Genomic DNA, 14,551 nt, shown 5'->3' with positions numbered 1-14,551 from the left:
TATGAATGCCAGGCAAAGAATTCACATATGTCTTTTCCTCTCCAAGGGCATGAAAATCTGCACTCCTACAGTTCAGAGATGCTGAAATTTCAAGAATCCCAAACTAGCTTCTGTGGTCGAACTGAAACCGTTGGATAGAAATGGCTTCCACAGTTCTTCCACTGTTCAGAAGGGGGAAGTGTAAACAGCCTTTTGCACTGTGGTCTTCCTCTTACCATCTCAGAAACACTACCCTGCAAGAAGCAGGAAAAGCATCTTAACTAAAGTAGTCCAAGCACCATGCAGGTAGACTTTCTGCTGATGAATTTAGGCAGGTATAATTCAGGTTTCTCTTGCATGTGACCTGTACAGAACTGAATTCACACATTGTACAAATCTGTGCAACAAACAGACTTCTCATCTGAGGTGAGGAACTTTCACAACCTTCATCTTTTTCAATATAAAGAAAGTTATATAAAGTAAATAAGCTACCAGATAAAAATTGTAGCACTTTTAAAGAAACGCTTCGACAGGTTAGAAGTTTTATTCTCCCTCTGCAATGTTGTCACAGTGTTTTCTGGATCTTCAAATAGAAACACATAAAAGTTATCCAGATAATATCACGTTCTACATACAAATGTAGAAGCTTTATTTAGCTTACAGACAGTTCTAAAAATAAACGTCAGAGTTGATGGAAACTCATGAGACAGCTCTCCATTTCTTTGAAAGAAATGGTATACTTTTAATTGTGTCACAGTAAAAGGTTGTAGAATAGAGCCTTAGTATCACAGACGTAATGGGAATAATTAACACTGCTCATTTGACTACACAAAACCATAACAAAATGTCAGTCTTGATTTGTTCAGGAATCACCTATCAAGAATCCTGGCTAGACGTGGATTTTGATGAAACAAAATTTTCCATTTACAGTGGCATATCATTCTGTGGAGCAGAAATATAATGTCAAAACAAATACTCATTAACAAAGACAGTAAATACTAATTTGAAATCAGGTCTTTTCACACTTATTTTAAATGGTTATAACCTCCATCATTCACGTTATAGCTTGTGTAATAGCCCTATAGGTAATTTTCCGCATGGACAGCAAGCCATACAGCAGGAACAACATCAGTATTTCAACACAATCTGTACCAGAAAATGAGGCAAGAACTGCAACAGAAAGCAGATTCAGTGCCTTAATGAGGAAAACCAATATTGCAGAGAGATTCCTTAGAAATGCCTCTGTTTCCTGTTCTCATCCTTCTCTGCCCTCCTCCTGTACCTGAAAAGAGACCAGGAGACGCTACTAGAGATTCAACTCAGTACACAGTCCCAGAGTAACATTTTAACTGAGAAAGACAGAGGTGAGTTTCAGCTGCACTTGTGCATTTAAAATTCCAGTTGTGTTCAGCAAGTGTAACCTCTTTTCAGTCAAGAAATCTTGTTTGACCCTCAGGTTACACAGGATAACAGCTATGAAAACAAGCTTCAGCAGAGCAACCTGGGACCTGAGTCTGTAAAAGCTGAGCTCAATACAACACAGAAGGAATGGAACAGCACAGCACAGTTGATTTCAGTGACCTCTAAAACATATCATGCAAGTGTCAGTGGAAGAGAGCACTGGAGGTCTGTAGTTCGACTCCCAGATCAAAGCATGAGTGTTACCAACATTATATCAGGTCAGCTATGGCTTTGCTCAGCAAAAAAATCCAAAGATGGAGAACCAATAAACTCTTTGGGTAACCTGTTTCAGTCCTACACCAGCACTTAGAATGAAAAAAGTTCTAATGCCCTGTCTGAAGCTACAAAGCAACAAAACATAGCTTTTACCCCTTGTTATACAGTCTCCAATTGCTGTGAAGGAATTTGGCTCCACCAGCTTTGTAGCTCTCTTCAGGTATTTCAGGTTGTCACTACACCACTCCCTATCCCCCCTCTGCCAGACTCAACAAGCACAGCTCTATCAGTATGACCTCATCACTTCACATCCTCATTAAAGTTCCAGGAGCATCTCTGCTGGAGATGCACACAATCATAATGGGCTACAGTATTCCAGGTGTGGCTTCACTCTAGTGCCAAAAGAAACAAATCATGACTCCCTCAGTCTGCTGGCCATGCTCCTTCTACCTCAGCTCACTTTCCATTTCCAATCTGGCAGCTGAAGGGCATCAACTCCTTTCCAGTGGGAGTACCTGCAGATGATTCTTGATGGTGTCAAGCAGCTCACAGACAAAAATGTTAAACAGGACAAGCTCCACAGTTGATCCCACTTGTCACCAGCCATTTATTACCCCTTGAGCCTGTCAGTTTGGCCAGTCTTTAGCTCTCCTAACCAAGCACCCTTTCAGATCATACTTGTTCAGCTCCCAAATCAGACTATTCAGAAATTTGGTACTTCCCTAAAGGTCACCAGTCTAAACCAAGATGGGGATATATTTGTAATACAATGGACAGAGCTTGTCTTGACAGAATCTCTTCTGTATCAATAATAGTTAAATAAATATAAAATAATAATAATAATAATAATAAGAAGAAGAATAGCTAAATAAAAGATTTCAGCCTCTGAATTAAGTCTAGTTGTTGTTCTTATAAATGTTGATTCTCCTTTAAGATCAGAAGTTAACTATTATCTTCGAGACAGAGAAATGGTGAAGATCCTCCCATGTTTACAATTTTCATTCTTCTCACCAAGCACTAAAAAGTCCTGTACATAAGATGAAACTTTATCCAGTATAATCAACAAGGTTCTCTTCCTAAAAAATTTTCTGCTTCGTTTGCTTTTTTCTGTATTGTGCTAAAAGCAGGGGCAGCAGTGATAATGAGGTAATTCATACTCAGTTTGTGTAGGCTTTTAAGCTGCAATGAATTGCCCACGGTTTTAGGTAAAACTGACTGGTACAGTTCTGCGCCAGCTGACAGAGTACCTTTCACTCTCCCTAAAACCTTTCCATTCCCTAAGTGTAAACAACTCCTCTCCACCTTATTTTATGTGCTCACGAATACTCAAAGAGACACTTTAAGACTTTTCAGGATTTCAGACTCATATTTTTTGGACTGCATCACTCTTCTAACACACACAGCCTCCCTGCAGGACTGAAAGGGTAAATTCTTATCTCCCTATCCACAATCTCATGTCAAAGAACTGAACTTTAAATACTTGTACTAGATATGCCATGCGTGACTTCAGTTGTTAAAACAGGTTTGCAAGAAAAACAAACATGGAGGAAGTTGTGATAACTGAAATTTTAGCATATCACTAAGTCAAATGTCTATAAGTAGCACTCACTGATAATTTCAGCAACTGCTAAGGGAAACATCCACAGAACCTTCTCATCAGTAGCAGTAGCATTTACTGCAGTAAACAAAGTGATAGCTTCACAAAACGATGGGATATTTGGCCATCCTTTGCACTGATGTCAAAGTGAAACACTCCATTACTAACTGATCATCACATTACAACTGATCATCACTAACTGATAAAACTGATTTTTTTAATACTTATTAAAAAATAAATAAATCAGTAAAAATCTTTCACTATAGTAAACCATTTCCAATGATTAAGGTCTGTCTTGGGCTATTAGAATGGCTATTAGAAATGCAAAAGGAATGGGCAGTATGTCCAGGAACTGGCAGAAACTGCCACACTCACAATAAAAGAATTTATAGCTGTTTTGTTAGTGTAGACTCTAGTTAAGATACTTATACATGGATTTTACTGGATACCCACAGTTGTTCCAATGCAAATCCAATTCTAAAATTACAAGTTACTGAGCTCTTGCAACAAGATTCCTCTCAGACTTACCTGGCTGAGTGGCTCGGGAGGAGGTGGTGGTGGTGGTGGTGGAAGGTCTAAATCGAGGGCTGGAGGTGGAGGGGGCAAGTCATTCTTAAACTGTCTCGTAATGGTAGCACAGGGACTTAATTTACTATAAAAGTCATTATCCATGCCTGTTGGAGGCTGAGTGGCCACACTTTGCTGGTTGCCAGAAGAAGTTTTCTGGGCTTGTAAAGTTCTCTGTTCAACTTCATTTATGTCTGCTACAAGGTCAGCCATTAAAGCATCAAGGTCTTTGTCCTCTAGGGCATTTAGAGATTCTGTATAGAAAACAAAAAAATACATCAAGAGCGAAGGCAATGAAAAAATCTGTTACCAGTTCAGCGAAGATTAAATTACAGGAGACATAGTTACTGCAAGATATAAGGGGAAAGGATTTTGAACAGGTTCAAGAAAACAAACATGCTTTAGGAATGGACATTATTCTGGTTGTACTGAAGTTTTGAGTACAAGGAACTCTAGGAATACAAATTAAACAACACAGAAAGTCTCATTTTCATTGATATTGTCTCAGACCTGTGTGTTTTATGAAATCTGACCCTGTTTCAACAAAGTTTATGGGCACATGCTCAGTGATACGGATGCAAGAAATCCAATTCACTCCCATTACGCTATTTACTTATCCAGTGTTTAGTACACGCAAGAATACTCAGCAAGTTTTGCTATAACATACAGCAAACATTTTAACTGATACTTGGATAAAGAACATTTTCATATATTAGAACTATTCTATAGATTTAAAATTATTATGAACCAAAACCACCAGATGTGTTTGCAGCACATCTGTAGTTGTGTGATCAACCTCTGTGTCATACCTCATGTAATATGCAGGATTTTGAGGATCCTTTCTTTGAGGAAAAGAACAAACAAAACAGTCTCTTTTTTGAAATCATCTTATCAAACAGATATAAATATTGTAACTTTTGTTACAGTATTTCTGCTATTCTGTCAGAGTGTAAGACAAAATCTTACACTGTGTTTTGGAACTTCATATGCAGTTTGCTCTTGGATTGTTTGAACTAGACATGTTGTAAGAGATACTTTGGAATAACATCCTGTAGGATAATTTAGTTTTCTAGAAGAGAAGGGTTCTATAAGAATCACTGCATTCAGTGATCTAAATCACTTTGAAGAGGCTAGTTCAAAAAAAGAATCACAAATTGTAGCATTTTAAGTGGAATTTTGGAAAGAGATGGAAAGCTCTGAACTACACATTAAAAAATGACAATACTTCAACAAAGAATAGATCATTCATCAAACAAAGTGAATGTGTCATTGGACCATCTCAGTTTCCTCTGCTTTACCTGCTGTGCTGACAGAGTATTTTCATAAGCTTTTTTTTACAGTGGAAAAGCTGCCTTACAATCCTCTATTTATATTTCTAACCACTTTTCTGGTAGAGACATTATGGCATAATGTAGCTTAATGGCAAATTAATTCTACAAAATAACACTAGTTGAAATCAGCTGAAATAAATGGAAACATGCAAACAAGCAGCCCCCCAGCAAAAAGAAAAAAAAAAAGCACAAGAAAGAGCACGTTTTTAAGCTCAGATCAATTCCCTGACTCAGTTTGTCAGGGGAGCAAGCAGCAGAAGTGACAGTACAAGCCAAAATGAGAATAAGTAATGTAAACTGGAAGAAACTGAAGCCAGTACTTCCACTAGAAATAAATGCTTCCGCAGCTCTGACTTCACACTGAGATGCACAGTTTTCTATTAAGTTTAATCTTTACACAAAAAGGTTGCCTTTTTGAAAATACTTCAGACGACTTCTATTTTTTTGCTTTCCCTCTACACTCAGACATAGTAAAAAGTCTGATTCTTCTGTAAGACCAAGCAATGTCCCTCTAAAAACACTTGGTCCCTTTGAAGTTTCCTAAACTGAGACACACAAACATACCACTGCTCCAGCAAAGCAGTTCTTTTTTCTATACTTTATTTTAGATCAGAGGTGTTTGAAGCTTTTCGTCACATTTGTTGCTGTGAGGTATTTAAAATAAGTATAAAAATGAATGAGTCCATTCAACTCCTTACCATTTAAATCCTTAAAACCTACAGTAAAGCTGAATTCCTTGTTGGTCACTTGGGGGGATGGAGTTTGTACATTTTCCACTCCTAAACTCTGTTAAGGTAAAAGAAAAAGTGTTTTAATGATATAACTACTATTACAGACATTAACATCTGTCAATTAGTTACCAAGATGTGTTTAACTCAATTCTTTTTCAAGAAACAGAATGGAACACACTAGTTTCTGAGATTATTCCTAGACTGATAAACTAAAGACAGACAAGACCAAAGCACCGTCTCATACCAGGTGTTCAATGGTTTGCATACTTCCCAGTACAATGTCGAACCATGCAAACGCCACTCTTGTCAGGCAACAGCTGGGCATGGTTTGGGAAAAAGCACGGGCTGGGGCTGTTGCATGGAACTGTTTGGTTTGAAAGGAACCTTAAAGATCACCTAGTTCTGGTCCCCTGCCACAGGCAGGGACACCTCCCTCTAGACCAGATTTCCCAGGGCCCCATGCAACCTGGCCTCAACCACCTCCAGGAATGGGGGCATCCACAGCTCCTCTGGGTTGCCTGTTGCAGCGTCTCAGTAACTTCATAGTAAACAATTTCTTCTTCTGTAGTATCTACCCTACATCTACTCTCTTCCATTTTAAAGCCATCACCCCTTGTCCGATCACTACATTCTCTGATAAGAAGTACCTCTCCAGCTTTTTATAGACCAATTTAGGTACTGGAAGGCCACTGTAAGGTCTCCCTAGAGCCTTCTCTAAACCAAACAACCCCAACTCTCTCAGCCTCCAACAGAGACACTGAAAAGCCAGACTCATTTTGAAAGGCTTTTTGAGTTTTTTGGGAAGAGAGGTGGAGGTGTGTGAAATTTAGCTGCGTACACGCACAGATTTGAGCTGTGCAGTGCCACTTGCTCCAGCATTATATTTACTAATATAAATCTTGGTTTTGTCTTCTCCTGATGTTTGAAAACAAATAACACCAGCTAACCAACAGCAAAACATGCTGCTGTTTGCAATGGAAACTGCAAATCTTCATAGTTAGAGAATTTCTAGTCTGTGGCTTGCAGTTTAGGAAACAAGCATAGAAGCAACACTTTCTTAATTTTAGGAAAAGTGCATACAGTGAAGATAAATTCCACTTCTATTCCTCATTAAAGAAGATTACAGCTGTAACAAGCAAACACCATAGACAAGACTGGAAGGAATTTCAAGGAGCTGTCTAGACTTGTCCCACTACCAGCCAGTTATACCTTGGACACATTTGACAAAAGTACTGTTAACCTCATTTTTTAAGTTTCCAATCAGATGAAATCCAGCACCTCTTCTTGCACTGTTCTACTGCTTCTCTGCTGAGACTGCTATTCCTGTCATCAAACCTTTCCTCAGAGGTTAAGCAAACCTGTGCTGCAGCTGAAGGCTGTTCCCTGTACTGTTACTCTCTGTGGACATGGGGAAACAAATTTTCTGCTATGAAAGCTGACTTCTATGTATTTTAAGATTGTTAGCAGTCTCCTCTAGACTAAACAACCCCTGTGCAATCTTTTCTTATAAGTCGTATTTCTTTTACTCATAATTCCCATTACCTTCCTCTGGATTTTCTCAAGTTGATTCTCTTTCTCTTCAAAATGCACTGCTAACACTGGACAAAATTTCCCAGTTGAGATCTTAGCAACACTGCACACAATGGAAGGATTACTTCATTTATCCAACAAGCTCCAGTATGACATTTTGTTCATTGTCAGTTTGTACTGGAGCATTTACATTTTTGAGTTGCCTGAAACTGAGAGCTATTTTTCAGGAAAATTAATATAAATGTTTTTCCTGGAACTCTTTTCACTTATTACCCACTCAAGACATGTTGGTTTCTTCTCAAGCTGTACAAAACTGGAAACCACTGATTACTTTAAACACTGCTATTGTGTTAATACTTACTCTCATAAAAATCAACTTGGTGTAAGTAGGGGGAAAGGGAGGAATGAAGCACTTGTGAGTTTAGGGAAGGGGTGATGTCAGCACATTAGGGAGGAGGAGAGTCAGTCTTGGTTTTAGAAATACATTCTGTCCCATCTGCACCACTGAGTGGAGAAGCTCACACTCTTACTCTCCCCCCTGCACACATGATGTCATGCCTTGTCTGAGGAAGTAATATTTATCACAAGCAGCCTTTTGTCAGTTTTCAAAACACAATAATGAAATGAAATTACCCTAAAAGAAATTCTCTTTATATACACACACAAATATTGAGTATACATGACCACAAAAAGCTCTTAAGAAGGTGAAAAGCTATCAAGGAGCAAAGCATTGGGATCTGACAGCTAAGAAAGTAATACTGAATACTTTCTGATATGTATATGTATGAAAGTACTATGAATACTTTCATACAAAGCCACTTATTTAAGCATAATCCCCATTATGTGACTCACAATTATTGGTATTTAATTTGGCAAGATTGGGAATTACCTGTAGAAAAGATATCTCAAAACAGGGGCTGTAAGCAATCAAATTCACACAATCTAAGACAACAGCTTAAGTGTTTTCAAACAAGCATATATTAAAGTACAACAAATTTACAGAGCTTGTGTCTTTTAGAAATAAAAATTCTCTTTTATCAGGCTTTGCAGGAAGTATTTAGGTTTAGAAATAAGCTCCTGCTGTTTTATAGTTTCCTCTCAAGACTGTATTCTGCACTGGAAATAATGTCTCCATAAATCCTTGAACTGCTTGTTACTAGCTGTAACTTAATATTTTGGCATATCTAAAGATGACTTGTATTGCTACATGAATGCAGTCAAGATAATATTAAATGTTGTTTTTATTTCCAAAGTGTACAATGATACGCAGGCTGTATCTCATTTACCCATGTATGCAAAGCATTCATAACTGAAAATTCTGATTCAAACTCCGAATCTTTCACCTTCTTGGGACTGAGTCCAAGAAGGATATAAATTGCTTATTTATTTGTTTGCTTGTTTTTGAGAAAGCATCTTTCATAAGCAGTTATATGTCAATAACTATCTAGCCTGCACTGATATTCCCCTCTTCTACAGGCCATGTGATTTAAATGTCAGGCAGAGAAATTCAGTTGAAGGTTTCTCAGAAGAATTTTGATTGGGAAAAAAATGATTTACCTGGGTCAGCATGTCCATCTCCCCAAGTAAATTGCTGAACATTTCATCTATATCATCACATGTTTGCTCCATCTGAAAGAAAAAAATCCACAGGCAATGAATCATCACAAATTCATTCCAAAGCCAGCAATGGTCAAAACCAGAGGATATGCAGAATTCCACTGGAGATGCCAAGTACCCCTGGAGTTTACTGGGTGTAATCTTGTTCAGGACCTGGTTACGACTAAGTACATAACCAACTTTTTGTCTCAATATTTTTCACTATTTTTTTTTCAAATACTAGTAAATTCAGAGAACTTCCATCTTATCCAACCTCAAAGCAACTGAGGGAGAGCACTGAGACAAGTGCAGGGCTGCATGATAATGGTGACTTCTGCCGCATGAGTCAGGATTTGAGGACAGTGCCAAATGACATTCATAGGGAGATAATGTTTCTGCTATAATCCCCTTCTTCTTTCTCCTATATAAGTTCCTTTGGAAGAAGTGAAGTAGTGTAAAAGAGTGTCACTTGAACAAGGTGCAGGCAACCGCAAGCAAGGCAACTGCAAGCAAGGCTTTGAATTTGCACAGTTCTCTTAGGTCCTGCAAATCCAAGACTTAAAGATTTGGGAACTGAATGCTGTTAACAGCATGGCACACATGAGTGAGCAAATGGAAAGCTGAAGTCATCTCATCTGCTTCGTTTCCAGCTGACCAACCCACACTGAATGGCTCACTGTATGAATCCTACAGAGCTTTCTCTATAAAAGTCACTTTTTGTAGATCCAGCAGTATTCTGGTTGCGTGCATAATTACTAAATCTTAATTCATATATTCAAATCAATAACTGTGTAGCAGCTTATCTGGTACATGGAGAATCAATTTTCATAAAAGAGATAGGCAAATGGCAATTATTTGATCAGATAGATTAAAGTTGGATCTGTTTAAGACAAGAACTGGAGCTGCAGCTCATACTGGTATTGTACTGATAGTGTCTCATCAGTACTTAAGTAACAAATATTTTACACCTTTCTGTTTTCTCTGACTTTTGAGGACCTTATCAGCTGTAGCTGTTTGTATGTTGTTGTGTGTTTAGCTGTTTCAGTTTTACTTTCAGGAACAAGACATCAGACTAGTTCCATGAACCAACTGAAATTGTTTTCCTGAAAAAAAAAAACAACAAAGAGCACTGAATACTGTATTACAGAACAGTTTAACCAGATTATATTGGTTTCTTTTTTAAAGGTACTAATAAATTCATACCTTCTTTGCAGTATATGATTTTCTGAATATTCAGACTCATTTGATTCATGGGGAAATAAAATGATTGTATGGAAAAGCTAAGTGCAAATAATTCACTATGAATTTTACAGTTCCACATCAGAGTTAGTCACTGATGATTTTTTCTCATCCAATCGTACAGATTTTAACATTAGGGCTTTTTACACCTCAGGCACATGGGCCAGAACACTTGCATTAAGAAGGAAGTGTGTCAGTGTCCGTCCCTTTCAAGTGTCACCTCCCATGAGCTGACATCTATCATGACAACCCATCACCAAGCCACTCCTCCTACTTGTTTCTGTCTTTTTCTCTTAAATTTTTTTAAGAAGAAAAGTTAAACATCCCCATCACCAAACTGCGAAGAAAATATTTTTATGTGAAAACACATTGGATGTGGATCTCTTAGACTAATATAAGAACTTTCAAAATTCATTGCAGATTTTGTCATGAGCTAGAAAAACAAAAGACAGTAAAATGAATGCCCAGAATGGGGAACTCAAGTGTGTCTGTCTGCTCTTCTCTTCTTTGCTCCATCATATTCAGGACTCCTCTCCATTCTCACTTCTTTTCTCTCCGTGCTTCAGAAGGAACAAATAGACAAAACAACCAGACATGGGAACTAGCCCATTCAAGGCAGATGTCACTGCATATAGGACCAGAAGAATCTTTTTTTTTCTTTTTTAACTTACTTATAAATAGCCTTGAAGTTATTCAAACCAAAAACTCAAAGTGAAACCTGCAGCTGTATTAAGCTATTACTAACAAAAAAGGGGAAAAAAAATTACCTAAGCTCCCAGAAGAATACTGAGTTACAGACTCAGTCCTCCTTTGTATCTTCTAAAATATCTGCAGCTATCCTGTATATAGCACTACTAATAACAACTCTTAAAATCACTATGAACTATACTGAAAAGTCAGTACTTTCACCATGTTTCCCATGTTATGCAAAAGACTTCAAGCAGAGAAAAGAGAATTAAAATAAAAAGAGGAAATAGTGGCTGTAAAGAATAAGAAGATTTAGGAGGGGCATTTGGAAAGGCAAACATCTGAATCAAACGTATTTTTAATGTGACTGACATTTAAGCTGAGCCTTCTATCCCCCCTTTTGAATTGACACCAATAACAGGGAAAGATATTCCCTTGGTTTATTCCCCCCAAATTTCACATCCTCAGATCTGCACTGAGCTCTCATTTCCTGATGAAAGCTGCCTTTTTTTCTTTTTTTAATACTCCCACATTTCTCACACTGTTTACCTACTGTGCATATTCTCTTCAGCTTTCTATTTTAACCACCAAGTCTCACTGTGTGTTCCACGCATATTAAACTCTCACAAGGTTGATATAAAACAGAAATATCAACTAATTGCATTTTGACTCATCAGTACATTTATTCATATTGCCACTTACTACAAGCGCCTCAGACCTTCTTGTCCTATTTTTTTTTTTTTTTTACCTTCTCAATGTGAGATTTAGCAGCCACTTGGCTCTTAAAAGTCATTTAAATCTAAAGTAGGAGACTGGTGCATAACAGAGCTCTTTGCACTGCTAACATCTTTGTGTTTCAGTTTACCCCAAGAAAAGTCTGATTTCAGCATATTTGCTCTGCCTTCTCCTTCAACATTAGAGTCTGAGGGACACTTCTTCTGTCATAGGCTTTGTTGGCATTTCCAAAGACACACTTACATCCATTCGGGTGACCCTCTGAGGGGACCTCCAACTCTTCCACAAGAAGCAGCCTGAAGCCCTGTCCAACAACACAGAACTCCAGTGTGCTGCATTTCTAAACTTGGCAACAGAGCCACACAAAGCTTTCAGCTTCTGCATGTCTACTCCCTATATACTTTTATTTTAAAAGGAAAATTTCTGGATGTCTTGAGCTATAGGGTGGGAAGTTGGAATTTAATTATCTAACCTCCAACCACAGAGAAATTCAGCAGATGCAGGGAAAGCTACCCAACTTGCTGTATTTGCATGAGAAACAGACTTTGTGGGCAGCGCATTATCCTGTTCTCACAAGGCTGATCTGGGACTCCAGGGCACCAAAAAGAAATTCCTTGCTCAGATACAAGAACGAAGAAACAGTCCTTGCACTCAGTCTCCCAGTGCACAATCCTACACAGGCTAAGTAGAATCTCATTAATATAATTCAGTGTCATGCACTGACATGCAGAACAGGAACTACCTTTGATGGTCTGTAATACAAACTCTGTCACTAACCAGTGTGATTTCTGTATGGTTGTAAACACCTTGATTTGTTAAGATGCTTGCAGTGGATTTGTGAGGTCACGGCCGGAACCAACAGTTGAGCACCAGGTAAGAAGGCATGGCTAAGCCAGGGAGCTCAGGTGCAACCAATGCACCTGAGTGACTGGAAGGGGTGGAGCCTGGATCCGACCCTCCTCACCCTCATTTAAAGTTAGCAGCCAAAGGAGCAGCACCTTTCTGGACAGATTGCACTTGTGCTGTTGCTGGTAACTGGAGGGTGTGAGCCATGTTTTCTTCTTTGTTACTTGCTATTGGTCTTTAGTGCTTGTATCCCATTAGAAGGCACTGTGGTCACCTTTTTTTACCACACAGATTCTATAGAAAATAAAATCACCCACTGCTTTATTTATTTTAAGAATGAAGAAAGTTTTGCAATTCTATAGAATGGCTTGGGTTGAAAGGGAAGGGCAGTCACCGTCAAGATCAGACCACCCAAGGACCCACCCAATCTGGCCTTGAATGACTCCAGCAATGGGCATCCACAGCTTATCTGGGCAGCGGTGCCATGCCTCACTGCCCTCTGAATAAAGAATTTCCTTTATCTATCTTATCCTAATCTCCTCTCTTTCAGTTTAAAACAGTTATCCTTACTCTATCTCTCTACTCCCTGATAAAGAGTCACTCTACAGCATTCTTGTAGTCCTTTCAAGTCTTGGAAAGCCACAATGAGTTCTTTCCAAAGCCTTTTCTTCTCCAGGCTGAACCACCCTAATTCTCCCAGCCCCTCTTCATAGGAGAGGTACTCCAGCCTCTGGAGCATACCCATGGCCTCCTCTAGACCTGCTCTAATAGGTCCATCTTCTTTCTTGAGCTGGGGGCCCCAGAGCTGAACACAGTACTGAGGTGGGGTTTCACAACAGAACAGAAGGTGGGGAAATCACTTCCCTTAACCTGCTGGCCACCCTCTTTTGATGCAGCTTAGGATTGGCTTTCTGGGCTGACAACACACATCCCATATCCAGTTTTTCATCCAACAGTCCATTATTGCAGGGCTGCTCTCTATCCACTCATCCTTGAGTCTGCACTGATGCTTGGGATTGCTCCAGCCCACATTCAGGACCTTGCACCAGGCCTTGTTGAACTGTATAAAGTTCACACAGGTCCACTTCTCAAGCCTGTCCAGGGTCCCTGTGGATGACATCCTTCCTTCTGTGTACCAACTTCACTGCTCACCTTGGTGTCATCCAGAAACTTGCTGACTGACTGTGCTTGACGCCACTGCCCACATTATTAATCAAGATATTAAACAATACCAGTCTCAATACACCACTCATCACTGGTCCCCACTTTGACACCGAGCCATTGTCAGCAACTCTTTGGATGTTGCCATCCGGCTAATTCCTTATCCACCAAACAGTCCATCCATCAGATCCATGTGTCTCTGATTCAGAGAGAAGGATTTTGGGTGGGACTGTGTCAAAAGCCTTGCACAAGACAAGGCATATGAAATCTGTTTCTCTTCCCTCATCCACCAACACTGTCACTGGAGTTTACAACCAATGTGTACATTTACATAAGACAACTGCACAATGCCCATGAACAATACTCAGGGAGTGGAATTGTTGGATAGAATCATCATCCCTTGGCAGGAAGCTGACAGTAGCAATAGAACAACAGCACAGAATTCATCTTAAAAAAGAAACTATTAAAACAAAACAAACAAACAAACAAACAAAACCAACCAATCATGAAAGTTAACTGATTATACTGTGCAGCTCAGGCATGGTACCAAGCAAAATTAGACTTGCTACTATCTAACACCTCTGCAAGAACTACTGAAAGCCAGCCCCTTTCAACAGGAAAAGTGGTCTAAGTCACATGGTAACAAGGTTCTGCACTTGCAATTTGAAAACAAGCTTGAAGCCCTTGTGTAATACTGAACAGGAAACACCAACGGCATCACAAATGAGAATACCATCTCTGCAACACTGTCTCAGTTGAGTAGATGCAGTCTAATGAACCAAGGGCTACACAACAACAAAGAGGAACAAGGAACAGTGTGATATCAGTAGGACAAAACATGCAGGAGAGTTGTGAGAGGAACCATGTCAGGAACC

The 14,551-nt window shown here is 39.1% G+C and overlaps 1 protein-coding gene across 1 annotated transcript in view; it reads right to left on the bottom strand.

The window, feature by feature from the left end:
* Positions 1–10,018, bottom strand: part of APBB1IP (amyloid beta precursor protein binding family B member 1 interacting protein) — a gene marked incomplete at its 3' end in the record, with an annotated part of 48,169 nt that extends 38,151 nt beyond the window's left edge. The window contains exons 1-4 of the mRNA XM_079538683.1: positions 9,977–10,018; positions 8,970–9,041; positions 5,850–5,937; positions 3,782–4,074 (exon numbers count right to left, since the gene is read on the bottom strand). Of these exons, the coding sequence (XP_079394809.1) occupies positions 3,782–4,074; positions 5,850–5,937; positions 8,970–9,041 (453 nt within the window). The 5' untranslated portion in view covers positions 9,977–10,018. The remainder of the gene's footprint in view (positions 1–3,781; positions 4,075–5,849; positions 5,938–8,969; positions 9,042–9,976) is intronic.
* Positions 10,019–14,551: the final 4,533 nt, after the last annotated feature.

This window comes from Tetrao urogallus (genome assembly GCF_951394365.1).
Source record: "Tetrao urogallus genome assembly, chromosome: 7".
NCBI lineage: Eukaryota > Metazoa > Chordata > Aves > Galliformes > Phasianidae > Tetrao > Tetrao urogallus.
The sequence above is the reverse complement of the archived record's forward strand: the minus strand, read 5'-3'. Positions and strand labels throughout refer to the sequence as shown.